The 14,484-nt window shown below is 61.2% G+C and overlaps 1 protein-coding gene and 2 non-coding genes across 3 annotated transcripts; all 3 read right to left on the bottom strand.

The window, feature by feature from the left end:
- Positions 1–411: 411 nt before the first annotated feature.
- SLC6A8 (solute carrier family 6 member 8) lies at positions 412–9,581 on the bottom strand. The gene is made up of 13 exons (XM_070783812.1): positions 8,647–9,581; positions 6,989–7,120; positions 5,908–6,157; positions 5,366–5,498; positions 4,494–4,628; positions 4,283–4,386; positions 4,068–4,192; positions 3,370–3,482; positions 3,107–3,244; positions 2,915–3,017; positions 2,729–2,829; positions 2,467–2,637; positions 412–1,894 (listed from the first exon to the last, which is right to left on the bottom strand). Exons 1-13 carry the CDS (start codon positions 8,906–8,908, stop codon positions 1,754–1,756), a joined length of 1,908 nt encoding a protein of 635 aa, XP_070639913.1. The 5' UTR covers positions 8,909–9,581; the 3' UTR covers positions 412–1,753.
- TRNAG-GCC (transfer RNA glycine (anticodon GCC)) lies at positions 2,183–2,254 on the bottom strand. Its single transcript has one exon. It is a non-coding gene; the product is annotated as a tRNA-Gly (tRNA).
- A 4,092-nt stretch (positions 9,582–13,673) lies between the features above and the next one.
- On the bottom strand, positions 13,674–13,801 carry LOC139181796 (small nucleolar RNA SNORA57). Its single transcript, XR_011565535.1, has one exon. It is a non-coding gene; the product is annotated as a small nucleolar RNA SNORA57 (small nucleolar RNA).
- Positions 13,802–14,484: the final 683 nt, after the last annotated feature.

The raw sequence follows: 14,484 nt of genomic DNA, 5'->3' as shown, positions 1-14,484 counted from the left end.
CCTCCATCACCCCCCTTCTCCTGCCTTCCATCTTTCTCAGCATCAGGGCATTTTCCAGTTAGTCAGCTCTTCATATCAGGTGCAGGCAGGTCACTAACCTGGTGACTTTGCACCTGCTAGTGCCCTGGTCCTGCCCAGTGACCAACCTTCCCCCGGGCCCTACCTGCTCTCAGAGGAGCACCCTTGAGAAGCTAGAGCCTGGACTTGACACCCACCTTCCCTGCTTAGTGCGTTCCTCTTTAGTGGCCCTTGGTCCCCAAGTATGTCAGCTCCCTGCACTGTTCCTGGAACTGTGCCAGGTGTAGAGACCTCAGAACCAACACTTGCCCAGGGAAGCCACTCAGGGTGGGGAGGGCTCACACCCCATCATCCCCTGACTGCCCCCCCAACACCTGACAAGCAGGAGCCAGCTTTGGAAAATGACGTCTTTATTGCTGTTTGCAGTGGCTTTTAGCACAGTAAGGGCGTCCCCACTGGACCCTGGCCCTCCCCCAGCCCCACCCGTCCAGCCCATGTCAGGGTGTGAGGGAAGCCCCTCAAGGGCCCCCTCAGGACTGGACGTGACACGCAGGGTTCAGTGAACCTGACACATGGAGGATTTGAGACATGGACAGTGTATCAGCCTGAAGCTCTCAGGTGGGAGCCATACCTAGGCTGGTGCCCACCTCGGGTCCCTGCAGTGGTGGTGCCTGTCCCAGGTGGTGCCCATCCCAGAGGGCAGGGTGGGGGCCAGCCTGAGCAGGCCAGGTGGGAAGCCACGGGCCCCCATGGTGATGCATCAGCCGACCTTGCCGACTTGTGGGGACACCCAGGGAGGCTCCCCCCAACCTTGCACTTTTCCACTGGTCTGGGGCTGGGGACTGCACATGCATACCCACACGACGGACTTGCACACTTGATAGCTTGAAGCTTCTGTTTTGCCTATGAAAATTAGATCTAGAAATTCACACTCCTTGGCTGGGGGGCAGAGGTATAAGAGGGGCTGAAAGGGATGGGGCGTAGCAAGGAGAGGGACATTGGGGTGTTTGTCTTAGAAATATACAAGCAGAAATCTCTCAAGTTTTTATAAAATGTGCAAAATACAAGCCTCATTTGCCCACAGGCACAACTTACACCTGGTATTCACCATTGCTGAGAGAGAAGAGATCTATACCCTATGTACTCACACACACGTGCACTCATACACAAGCTCACACAATTGATATTGGTGGCAATTGGCGCAGGAACCGAAGGTCCCGTTGCTGGCTGGCTCTCTAAGCGTCTAGATCGGGGATGGGGAGAGGGGTCTAGCCCAGCTGAAGTATCTGCCTTGGTTCTGTGGCTGTGCGCCCCACCTTCCCCCTCTGCTCTCCAATCCTGGGCCCCACGCTGCTACCTCTGGGGTGGGGGCCACCCAAGGGTATGTTGGGCAGAACCTGGAGAGGCAGGCAGGGAGCAGGGGGCTGAGGTGAGACTGCAGTGGGTACTAGCAGGGGCGGGGGGGGCGGTGCGCTGGGGAGCAGCGTGTGCACCAGCTTGGTTATGGGGGCGGGGAGGCATCTATTTTTGGTGGGTTGTGGTATTTTTTTGGTGTTTTATTAAAAATGGAAAAAAAAGTGAGTTATAAGCACTCTGGTGCTTCCTCCCCTCCCCCCACCCCAGGCAGGCAGACCCCCGTTGAGTGGCAGGGAAAGGCAAGCCCCCCGGGAGGGGTGGGGGGGGCTAAAGCAGGGATGCTATGGCTACAAGAGGGGGAGCTGGTGCCGGGGGCCCGTCACATGACGCTTTCCACCACCACCACCTTGCTGCTCTCAGACACTGGGGTCAGGGTGGTCAGGCCCCTGACATCCGAGTCTTGAGCTCTGTATTCCAGGTGGTGGAGGCCCCAGATGGGCTGCGTCAGGTGCTGCCAGCGCTGTGGGAGAGAGGGGCGTGCCTTGAGTGCCTGGGGAGGGGCCCCTGCTCACTCTGGGCCTCTGGCCACTTCCCGCCACCTGCCACCAACTTGGAGCCCCAGGCCTGGTCACTGGCCAGGCTGTGACGCCTGCAGTAGGGAAACTGGGTTCAGGGGAGGGTCGAGTGAGTGAGTACAGTCACTCAGTTGACTGCGACCCCATGGACTGTCACCCACCAGACTCCTCCGTCCATGGGATTTTTCCAGGCAAGGGTACTGGAGTGGGTGGCCATTTTCTCCAGGGGGATCTTCCCAACCCAGGGATCAAACCTGGGTCTCCCGCATGGCAGGCAGACGCTTTACCATCTGAGCCACCAGGGAAGCCAGTGTAGGGTTGAGTGGCTGTAAAAACAGAGGCTGGGGACAGGTCTACATGACCAGAGTCCCTGGAGGGACCACTTGTTTTCCATCTATACCCCATCGAGGGTGTCCCGGGCACCTGTCCTGGCAGCTGGCAGGATGGGCACCCTGGAGGTCCTGTTTGGACCAAGGGGGGGGGGGCGCGTGGACAAAGGGAGGCATGGGGCACTGACCTCAGCCATGGTCCCCTTGGCCCTGAGGAGGCAGCCCAGGAGGTGGAGGGGCACACATAGCATGGAGGAGAGCGCAAAGGCCCAGCCCACGGCCTCGCCCCACCACGGGTACACGTAGGTATTGTTGTAGACCAGCGGCTCATGGTAGACCACGTTGAAGATGAAGATGCCCTGTGGGTGAGAGAAGCTTGGCACTCATCCCCAGCAGCCATGGCTGGCTGGCCCCTGGGTGCCCTGCACCCTGCCTGGCCTTCTCCCTTACCATGCACACCAGTGGGGTGAAGAAAGACCAGCACCATTTCATCCAGGGGCAAGGTCGGTACCCGATCATGCAGGCCACATCATCCATGAAGCGATCAGCTCCTGCAGAGACGGAGGGCCAGAGCTCAAGACGCCCACCACCGCCCCTGACTGCCCCAGCCTGGCTCGCCTGTTGACCCCAACCTACCGTACACCCAGGCGACCACCACACACTCCCAGAAGGCCTGCCAGAGCAGTGTGGTGCCACTGGCTGAGTAGTAGTCAAACAGCTGGAAGACATACATCCCGCCCTGTGGAGGGGGCCGGGTCAGGGGGGCTGGTAGCTGGCCGCCTGCAAGGCGGGGTAGGGGTGGGCAGCCCACGTCCCACTCACACTCACATCAGTCACCATGGAGAGGTCGATGACAAAGCAGATGGTGCAACAGAGGGCCACGGAGATCTCCCTTTGGAATCGGAAGTAGTAGGAGGCTGGGAGGAGGTCCAGCAAGCCAGTGATGAAGCCTTCGACACCTACAAACTGTAGCCGGGCAACTCAGGCCAGGCCCCTCCCCTGGCCACCCACTGTCTCCTGGCGCCCAGGGTGCCCTAGGCCCACAACCACCCCCCATCACACACCTTGTAGGCCCATAACCCCTTGCAAACCTGGCTGTCCAGACCAAGCAGCAACAGCATGAAGAAGAACAGAGCTGCCCAGAGTGGGGCCACGGGCATCAGCGTGACGGCCCGCGGATAGGCGATGAAAGCCAGGCCAGGCCCTGAGGGAGAAGGTGCGGGGTGTGGACATCCAGAGCCCCCCACCCACATCTTGTCCCCCACCCCACCCTGTCCCCCAGCACCAGGGTAATGAACCAGCAGGGTACCCTGTGGACAGAGGCCTTCCCACTTGTGGCAAAGCATCACCGGGCCTCTCCCAACCCTGTGTGTGCGCCATGCCAGGGACCATGATGGCAGGTTCCCGCAGGCCCTTGGTAGACTGACACCTGTAACAGGGATGTCTGGCTCAGCCTTTGGGGCCTGGGTTCCAGTAGCCATTGCAGTCACAGGTCCCCACGGACCCAGAAAAGGCCACCCTTTCCCTGGGCAACACTCTGGCAAGCAGGACACACCCCGAGGCCCCTGGAGAGAGAGAGATGGGGGCTTGGGGCTCTGGCCCTGAGCTGGAGGCACATCTGTGCCTCCCAGTTGCTCAGCCAGGCCTCCTCCTGGCCCATGCTGATGGGACAAATCAAGTTGGACTTTTCCCCATTTCTCACAATGGCTATTTGCGTGTGTTCATATCCGTGGTACAGCTGCGGCTCCAGAAGCCTGGCTGGGGCTTGGTGGGGCGGGGGGGTCTTTACCTGATTCTGCTACCTTGGAGATGTGCACGCCCTGTTCTGTGGCCATGAAGCCCAGGATGGAGAACACCACGAAGCCTGCAAAGAAGCTGGTCCCGCTGTTGATGAGGGCGAGTATGATGGCATCCCTGTGGACAGGGGAACACTCAGGCTCTTGAGACTGCCTGCCGCCCACAGGTGGGTAGGGCAGGGCAGGGGTGGCCGGCTGCGGTGCCTACTTGTAGCAGTTGTTGTTGAAGCGATTGTAGCTGCCCAGGGCGGTGAGGGCCCCCAAGCCGATGGCGTAAGAGAAGAAGATCTGTGTCCCTGCGTCGATCCATACCTGGAGGTGAGACAGGGAAGAGAAGGTGTGGGGAGCCCTGCTGGGGTGCCTGTCTCGACCCCGTGTCCCCCGCCACCACCGTGTCCCCTCCCTCTGCTCTCCCTCACCTGAGGGGATGCCAGCTTCGACCAGTCAGGCTTGAGATAGTAGATGATGCCATCCAAAGCGCCAGGTAGCAGCACTCCGCGCACCAGCAGCACAACGAGGACCACATAGGGGAATGTAGCGGTGAAATACACGATCTGGGGGGGTCGGGCTGCTTAGAGGGGGGTCCTGCTGGGAAGGCCGCAGTACCCCCCATGCTGGCCACTCAAACCACCGCCCCCTACCCTGCCTTCTAGTCAGAGCCATGGCTGCCAAAGGAGGCTGTGCTCAGCTGGGATACCGGCAGCCCCAAAGCAAGCAAGGTTAGCGGCAGGGAGGGGGCCAGGATCAGGTCCCATGCTTCCTGGGCCCCTGACTCTAGGTCATGTGCTCGCAAGGTCCTTGGGATTAGAACTCAGCCTGCCAGAGACAGGTAAGAGTGAGATAACACTGAAGGCATCTGCCTCCCAAGCAGGTCTGCCTGCTCAGCAGGCTGTCTTATTTTGTGTCTGTTCAGTGGTCCCGCCAGCCGGACAGTGGGCCCCCGAAGGAGCAATGTGTCCAGGCTCCCCGCTGGGGTCCTCTAGGCCACACATCAGGGGATAGAAACAGGCAGTAGACCGGGTCTACCCACACCCTAAAACTGATCAGAACCCTAAACCAGAGCTGGAATCAACAGAAACTGGGAGGGTGGGAAGGTGGGACAGGGATGCCCCACCCCCAGGGAAGGGGCAGCCACTGTGGGGGCCTCTCCCCCTCCACTGGGTGGGGCTCTGGGGCTGGACTGAAGTACAACCCCTGATGCAGTCACCTCCTGTGGCAGCAGTGGTCCCTGGCAACTGCACCCCACGCCCAGGCAGTGGTGCCCAAGCCCCGGGGTCTCCCCCGGCTGTACCTTGCCTGTTGACTTGACCCCCTTCCAGACACAGAAGTAGACCAGCACCCAGCAGGTCAGCAGACACAGGGTCACCTCCCAGTTGAGGGCCCCTGGCACCTCCAGCCCTTCAGAGAGCCGCAAGACTTTGTTCCTGGAGAAGGAAAGCCTGTGAGAGTTGTGCCTGCAGAGGCCAAGAGACTGGGAGAGTCCTGGGTGGCATTGCTCTTCTGGCAGCGCTTGAGTCTAGCTGGTCCTACTGGTGCTTCTGGGAGGCCTGTGTTAAGTCCCCAGCCTGGGGTCCCTGCAGTCTGTGTGCCCGGACCCCCAGGCAGCCCAGCGCCATGCCATCCCCAGTAGGCCCAACAGCAGTTCCCGCTTCCCTCCCCAGGCGGGCAGGCACAGCCTGCTCTGCATCCCTGGTCGCATGCCTCCAGGGCAGGGTCCAGGACACACCCATGTGCATGTACCTGTGCGCGCATGCACATACACACATGCGCATACACAAGCTATGTGCAGGAGGCGAGACAGACTAGGCCTGGCTCCGAGGTGCTTTGACTCACTCCCAGAACTCGATGACCGGGGACCGGCGGTCAGCAAGCTGGTCACATGTGAGGTTGGCCATGGTGGCATTGGCACAGTCTTCGTGGCGGAAGATCTCCACGCAATCGGGAGTGTTCCACGTGTGGCCACACGTGGCCCAGGGCAGCGTGGTGGTGAAGGACTTCACCAGATAATAGAAGCCCCAGGCCAGCACCATGATGTAATAGGTGTTGCAGTAGAAGACGATCACCATGGAGGCGTAGCCCAGGCCTGGGGAGCAGGGAAGAGTCTCTGTCCAGGCTCATCCCTGGCCAGGCCCCATTGCTCCCACGATCTCCTGACCAGGCACTGCCGGTGATCCCTGCTGGGCCCCTAACATCCTGCTCCCCACATCTGCTGACTCTGACCCCCCTCAGTGCAACCAGACCCTTCTGTTGCTGTCCACCCAGACCCCTCCGAGCCCCCAACTTTCCTTGTACAAGTGCCCCATGCCAGGCAGACCTCTCAATCTGTGGCCAAAAATCAGATCCTCCCCCAGCCCCCTGCTTCCTCCCCAGCCCTCGGACAAGCACACATCCCATCATGAGAGGCAAGTCCTGTTTCCCTAGTCTCACACCTGTCATCCCCTGAGTCCCACTGCCAGCATGATGAGTGAAGGACGGGCAAGCCTTCACCTGTTTCCCGCCCCTCCCAACAGCAACCTCCCATACTCAGCAGCTGGGGGGTTTTATGGGGACCTGGGGCAGGGTGGGAGACAGTCACCCTCTCAGGGGCAACCTCAGCCAGTCACTTCATGAGTCTGTGCCACAGCCTAGGGTCAGCTCCTTCGGCTTTTTCTGCCATCGTGTCTCACACCAAGCCACCCTCCTTCCAGCCCCAAGGGTGGTGGGCAGGGCTTTCTCGCCCGGCGGGGAGGGGAAGAGGTCCACCACCAAGGTCACCCAGGTAGGTGGTCTTCAAGTCCTCGCAGCTTGAGGGCCACATGCCAAGCCTGGTGCTCAGACAGGATGAGGTTTTCTGTAGTGGGTACCATCTTTGTCCCAGGGGTGGAGAAAGGCAGAGGTCCGCGGGGGTCACACAGGAGCTGCCAGGGCTGCTCACCTTTGAACAGGGGGCAGATATTCCAGACGTTGATGCTGCCGGCCTTCATGAACTGGCCCAGCGAGATCTCCAAGAAGAAGATGGGGATTCCTCCAATCAGGGCGATCAGGATGTAGGGAATAAGGAACACACCTGGGGGGACAAAGCTGGAGGTGGGCACTTGCACAGGGTTGCCCCTTGGCCAGGCAGGGGACTTGACCAGAACTGCGGAAAGACAGTCCAGGGCCTTCCCAAGCCCTGGGGTGTGGGTGGAGCCCCACCTTCAGGCTCCACCCAGGCCATGATAACTTCCCACTGAGTGAATCAGTATAAGGGGTGGCCGCTGACTCAGGAGCCCAAGGTGAACAGTCTTGGCGGGGAGGCGGGGGGGCAGGCACCGAGCAGAACCCCATTTCCTTTTGGTTTCCTGAGAGCCCCTTTCCCCTATAGGGCTTTGGCCCCTACTCACCGAGGGTGAGCTAACTAACGGGCACGGCAGAGACACACACTTGTGGATACAAGCCACCCCTTGAGCTGCAGTTTGCTGGGCGGCAGAGGAAGGAACTGTGAGGGCATGAATGAGTGTGCATGCTCATGCCTGTTGGCTGTGGTTGGCACTCGGGCCCGGGGACCCACTGGGGTTGGGTAAGGGAAGGGAGCCTCTTGCCCGCACATCTGAAGGCCCAGGAAGAAGAGGGTGGGTGGGTGGAGTTGTCTACCAGTGAGCAGAGTGCAGGGTATGTGAAAGGGTTGCTAAGCAAGGACACGAAGTGAGCAAGTTGGGGGAGCCTGGCAGGTACAACAAGACAGGAGCGCCCAGGATGGGGGTGGGGGACCCCTCCCCTCCAGGCCCCTGACCCTTGGCCCAGCTCGCCAGGCAACTACTCAAAAGGCTAAGCTTTGGCTGCCGCTTGGCTGGGCCCGTGGTCTCTGCATCCTCCTGCTGTGACCTTGGGCCAAGGCCTTTGCTCTGAGCCTCAGTTTCCCGCCTGCTGCCTAGTCCCTGCGGCTTTTCCCACCCCACCCCTGGGGCTGCTTTGCAGTCACAGGACACACGCGTGCCCATCGCTGTTGCTAAGCTGGGCTGGGGCGGGCAGGCATGGGGTGTGCATGCAGTGTGTCCAGCAATGGCGCCAGGCGGCCCGGGCTGCCGGCTTCCCAAGCCTGGCTCCGGCACCCAGTGTTCCAGGCCCAGGCTCGAGGGGAGGGGAGGGGAGGGGAGGCAAGAGGAAGAGAGAGAAGGGAAGGGAGGGGAAGTCAGGGGGAGGGACAGAGTGGCCCATTGTGTGTGTGTTCGTGTGTGCACACGTGGGGGGCCCGCACAATGTGCCACTTGTGTGCCTGATCGGAGGGGGCATCCAGGGCTCCTCACCTCTGGAGGCCTCCCCCCAGGCGGGAGGCCTCGCCTGGCCACCTCAGTGGCCAATCACTTGCGGGTGTTGGTGCTGGGGTGGGGGGCCGACACAGCTCGAGGCTTCCTTCGCAGGCCCCCTCCCCCACCACGTTGCCAGGCACATGACCGGCCAGGGGGGTGGCCGCCCGGCTGGGCCACCGAGCGGCGACGGCGGGTGAGGGGCGGCCCCCCGGCCCTCCCCTTCCCTCGCCACCCCGGGGGCCTCCCCACCCTCTGGACTTCGCCCTGCCGCCCCAGTGGGGCTAGGGAGGGGCCCGGTGCTCACCTCCGCCGTTCTTGTAGCACAGGTAGGGGAAGCGCCACACGTTGCCCAGGCCCACGGCAAAGCCCACGCACGACATGATGAAGTCCATCTGGCGCGTCCAGGTCTCGCGCGGCGGAACGGCCAGGAGGCTGCCGGGCGCCCCCAGGGCTGCGGGGCCGTCGCCCTTGGCCGGGGCTCCGTCGGGCCCGGGCGCGATTAGGGGGCCCTTCTTCTCCTCGCCGGACACGCTGTAGATGCCGTTCTCCGTGCTCTTGTTGGCCATGGCCGGGGGCACGGCGGCCCGCGGGGGCGGGCGGGCGGACAGGCGCGGGGTCGCCAGCGGCGCAGGGGGGGATAAAGGCCCCGAAGGCGCGGGCCCGCCGGGGGCCGAGGACGGCCGGACCGGGGGGTCGGGGCGGCGGGCGGGAGGCGGGCGGGGTGCGGGACAGCGGGGGCGGCGCGGTCAGAAGCAGTCCACGAAGCACTTGAAAGTGAGCCTAAAGAATCTCATGTGTGTCGGGGGCCCGGGGGCTCGCGGGCGGCGGCGGGGCCCGATCGGGCGGCGGCGACGGCTCCCGAGGCTCCTGCCCGCAGCTCCCGCGGCGGCGGCGGCGGTGGCTCGCCCGGCCTGAGGCTCAGCCTAGCGGGGGCGCGGGCGGCATCCGCAGCCCCCTGTCTGCAAGCGGCGGCCGGAGCAGGAGCAGGAGCAGGAGCCTGCGGCCCGCACCTCCCGCGCGCTCCCCCCCCCCACCGCCCGCTGCGGCCCGGCCCGGCCCGGCGCGGCTGCCCGACTCGCCTGCGGCTCCCGCGGCGGCGGCGGCCTAGGCGTTCGCCCCTCCTTCCCGGCGGCGGTGGTGGCGGCGGCGGCGGCGGCGGCGGCGGCGGCGGCTTTAGCCGCTCTCCGGGCCGCAGCGAGCTCAGCGACTCACCACCGTGTTCTGATCTCGCCTCTCCTCTCTGGCCGGACTGCTGGCCGCTTATGAACCGTCTCCAAGGTGACGTCACTCTCGCCCCGCCCCCCGAGGACGGGCCTCGCCCCTCCCCCTCCGCGCGCCCTGGTCACCCCGCCCACCTCCTCCCGCCCTTCTCCAGAGCCAGAGACGCTGCTCCCGCGGGAGGCCGCCCGCTACCTGGGGCGCCCGCCAGCGCCTCCTTCCCGGATCCCAGCCGCCCCTGATCCCGGGTTCCTCCAGGCCCGCAGCACCGTCCAGCCACCTCACTTGCCCTTCCCGCTTCGAGGCCAGCCGCTGGCCCGGCTACCTTCTCGGACATCCTGGGGCGCCCCCCGCCCCAACCTCCTTGCAGCCTGGCCCATCTCTGAGTCCCACCCGAGGTTGGGTACCAAGGCCTCCAGCTTCCGGGCCCCGTGACACCACCTCAGGGGTGCAGGCTGCTTCCACCTGCTGAGGCGCTGGGCCCAGCGAGCCCCCTCAGAAAGGCTGCGGTGGCGGTGCGGGGGTCTGTCTCCAGGCGTGCTGAGGGGCTTTGCCGAGACCCTGTCTCCTGCCCTTGGGCCCTCCACATCCCTCAGGGAGACAGCCTTGGTCTGTTAGTGTCCTGGTTGTCAGAGTGACAGCGCTCGCTGACTCTCCTGAACAAGCCGAGGGAAGCCTGACTGGCCGGTGGACAAGGCCGCACTTTTTCACCCAAGTGGACGGTGGGAGGGACTCCTGCGGCCCCTCCGCGTGCCCGACCTGCAGGAGACTGTGGCACTATAGGGTAAGGGTGCCCTCTGGTGCTTGGCAGGTGCACGGACCCTCCCCCCAAAGGCCTCCGCTCCACGCTTTTCTCTCCCCAGGGATCAGCAGGACCCAGGTTGTTCAGCTGCTTCCCCAGCAGCCCTTGAGCCGCCTGTTTGGAATTTTCCAGGACTGAGAGTAGCCCCACGAGGGGGCAGGGAGGGGTTACCATCATGGCTGCAGATGCGCGCTGTGCCCACCCCCAACCCCCTGCCCCCAGTCCCAGGCTCCCCCGAGCGTGCCACCCTGCAGTCCCCAGATGGCTCATCCCGTTAAGCTAAACCCTCAGCCTTCCGGGCGGCTTTAGGAAGAAAAGCAGTTCCGGTCCGAGCCAGCTTGAGCTTGTTAGGTGAGGGAGGGGCAGCGTCGCTCAGGGAGCCTTGACTGGCCGCTGGGGTAGACAGGCAGGGTCTCTGGGCTCAGGTTGGGGGCGGGGCCTGGAGCTCAGGGAACCCCTCTTCCCAAGGTGACGAGGGTCCCCTGACTCCTCAGGAGCCCCGATCTGGAGCTCTGGCCCAGCCTCAGAGTGAAGCAGCTTGGGAGACAGGCAACTGAGGAGTACAGGACCCAAAGATGGCCTGAGGAAGCCAGGGCCCAATCAAGCACAGGCACCCCCAGACACGTTGGAGAGAGCAAAAGAGTATCTAAGCAAAGCAGGCAGAGGGGAAGGGGCAGGATGCCATTTGCAGGCCGGGTGGGGTGATGCCTCTAAGGGGAGGCATCAGCTGTGGCGGGGACCTGGGTGACGTGACTGCTGGGACAAGTTCGGGAATGGTGAGGTCTTGGCTGGGGCAAGGAGCCTCCAGAATGTAACAATTTGCTTGTTCTGAGGAAGTTGGCGGGGAGAGGGATTGCAGGGCGGAGGATGATATGGTGAACTGCTGGCACTTTCTGAGGAGGACACAGGGTGAATGGAGCAGAGCCAAGAGTGGGGGCCTCCTGTGACCTTGCCGGGAGGGCGGGGCACATGTATCAAGGCCAGCAGCAGGACGGGAGGGAGCTGTCACCTGCCTGCCGCGAGATCATGGTGGGGTCAGAGGCTTCTCAGGGAGAGGTGACTGGGTCCTAGAGAACTCTCAAGGGTGAGCTGGCTGCGGAAAATGGCTCCAGCTCCTTCAGGGACCACCTCCAGCCACTTGGAGCTGGGGTGTCCGCATTCAGGGGCTGCAACAGGCTGGTTCCAGTGGTTCCTGACACCACCTCCCGCCTCCCGGGACCCCACGTGACCCCCTCCTGTGACCCACGCTTCTCTCAGCAGCACAAATCTGACCAGGCCCTCCCCACATGTCCTCTCCTGTGGTTTCCTCGCACCGAAGATCCACCTAACATTCGTGGAGCTGGCCCATGGGCCACGACCCGGGGTGACTCTTCCTTGCCTACCACCTTCTGGTCCTGCAGGGTTCAGCTCAGCTGCTCTCTGGTCCAGGAAGCTGGAGAGGAGGCTGAGAGGGGCCTTGACCCAAGCGCATACCCACACAGCCTTCCACGTCCAACCGAGGTGAGCTGGCCTTTGGAGACACATGGAGTTCATGGACTGGTCCTCTGGTGTGTGGACCCCAGCAGCCCGTGGGAGTGCCCCAGCAGACAGGGAGGTCTCCAGTGTTTGAACACAGGCAGAGGGGTTTCCAACCCTCGGTGAGGTCTCAGGGCTTTGTCAGACCTCCCTCTGCTGCAGCAGAACCTCAGCTGAAAGCCAGGAGGCTGTCCTCCACTGGACCCAGGTATTGATGGCCCTTCCAGTCAGTTCAGTCACTCAGTTGTGTCCAACTTTTTGCGACCCCATGGACTGCAGCATGCCAGGCCTCCCTGTCCATCACCAGTTCCTGGAGCCTGCTCAAACTCATGCCCATCAAGTCGGTGATGCCATCCAACCATTTCATCCTCTATCTCGCCCTTCTCCTCCTGCCTTCAATCTTTCCCAGCATCAGGGTCTTTTCCAGTGAGTCAGTTCTTTGCATCAGGTGGCCAAAGTATTGGAGCTTCAGCTTCAGCATCAGTACTTCCAATGAATATTCAGGACTGCTTTCCTTTAAGACTGACTGGTTGGATCTCCTTGCTGTCCAAGGGATTCTCAAGGGTCTTCTCCAACACCACAGTTCAAAAGCTTCAATTTTTCAGCTCTCAGCTTTCTTTATGGTCCAACTCTCACATCCATACATGACTACTGGAAAAACCATAGCTTTGACTAGATGGATCTTTGCTGGCCAAGTAATGTCTCTGCTTTTCAATGTGCTGTCTAGGTTGGTCATAGCTTTTCTTCCAAGGAGCAAGCGTCTTTTCATTTCATGGCTGCAGTTACCATCTGCAGTGATTTTGGAGCTCCCCAAAATAAAGTCTGTCACTGTCTCCATTGTTTCCCCATCCATTTCCCATGAAGTGATGGGACCGGATGCCATGATCTTCGTTTTTTGAATGTTGAGTTTTAAGCCAGGTTTTTCACTCTCCTCTTTCACCTTCATCAAGAGGCTCTTTAGTTCTTCATTGCTTTCTGCCATAAGGTTGGCCCTTCCAGATGGGTTCCCAATCACTCCTCCTCTGTGAGATGCAAAGCATTCCTCAGGAAGAAGCCACAATTAGACTGTGGGTGAGAGGGAGGAGGTGAAGAGGAAGGGGAGGGGAGGAGGGGAGAACTGGAAAGAGGGAAGGCCAGTCCGGGGGGCTCCCATTGTCCAGGGAGGCCTGGGAATTCGGGCTGGGGATTGGACCCAGTGCTGGTTCCTACTGGGGTCTTCGGAGTAGTGGGTTGAGTGGGAGAGCACCCTGCCCTGGGGTGACTGGTTATGCCAAGAGGGTCTCATAGCTGGAGACAGGGTGGGGGCAGGTTGGGGGCTCCCCCTCTTTGGAGGCTGGCAGGCACAGGAAGCTTTGGAGTTAGAATTAGCTGGGAACAAAGGAAAAACTGGCATCTACCTTGAAGGGCTTTGTGCTTCCAGCCACTGGGAAGGGGAAGAAAGGTGCAGGCTGCCCGGTGGGCTGGGGGGAGGGCCACCCGAGAGGCTGGAAGCCTGTGGAGGCTGATGGTGGACAACCTACCACTCCCCAGCCTGCAGAGCACGCTGGTCCAACAGCTGTGCTCATCCACACAGACCTCCCCCAACAGGATTTTTAAAATTGGTTTCTGTGTTGTAAATGAACTGTCTTTTTATCAGAAGAGCTTTAGAGGCACAGACCAACAGCAGAGCTAGTAGTGAGAATTCCCACCCCCACTCCCAGCTTCCCCTGTTACTAACACTCTCCGTTGCGTGCTCCCGTTGTTACAATAATCAACCAATGCTCTACATTGTCACCCACTGAGGTCCAGTTTTCCGCCTTTGTCCTGGTGCCTGAAGCTGCCGGTACCGAAGACATGATGCCAAGGGACCCAGGGCGCTTTCCCTCTGCCTCTGTACGTTATGCAACCCGGGACCACACACCCAATCCCTGCCAAGAAAGGGAGGGTTCCAGTCCACGGTCATATTCGTATTTCCTCATGTCTTTTTTCTGCCCCAGGATCCCACACTGCATTGGTGTCCCATCTTCTTTGGTTCCTCTGGGCTGTGACCGTCCTCGTTTTTGGTGTCTTGGAGGAGGTCCTGGAGGACTCCTTGGAGTTTTTCTGGTTTTCATATCTCGAGATAACAGGGTGATGGTTATTGAAAGGAAGCCCGTGGAAGTAAAGTGTCGTTCTCATCACACCCCAGCAGGACGTCGTGCTTTCCACATGACTCCCACTGTCAGTGTTGACCTTGGTCACCTGGTCGTGGTAGTTCAACGGATGTCCCCGTTTTCATCCTGTCCTCTTGGGAATGAAGTCACTGTGCACGGCCCACCCTTGATGAGTGGTGGTTATGCTCCCGAGATAGGAAGAAAGGGGCCAAGGCACAATCCTTAAAGAATGACACACCCATTGAGAAAAGCAGGATATGACAGAAACTGGTTAAAACTGATTATGTCCAAGATGGCAGAAGATTCTACTTTCAGTAGACCTTGAGCCCCAATGTACTGCATTAACATACTAAGTGACACACCCACAGGTGACAAGACAGTTCACAGGCTGACATAAAAGGCCAAAAAGAAGGCAATGGCCAGTTCTTGTCAGCCTCCACCGCTTCTCCAAAATAGTTGGGATAATCCTCCCCCT

The sequence above is a fragment of the Bos indicus genome, chromosome X, assembly GCF_029378745.1.
Source record: "Bos indicus isolate NIAB-ARS_2022 breed Sahiwal x Tharparkar chromosome X, NIAB-ARS_B.indTharparkar_mat_pri_1.0, whole genome shotgun sequence".
In the NCBI taxonomy this organism is placed as follows: domain Eukaryota; kingdom Metazoa; phylum Chordata; class Mammalia; order Artiodactyla; family Bovidae; genus Bos; species Bos indicus.
The sequence above is the reverse complement of the archived record's forward strand: the minus strand, read 5'-3'. Positions and strand labels throughout refer to the sequence as shown.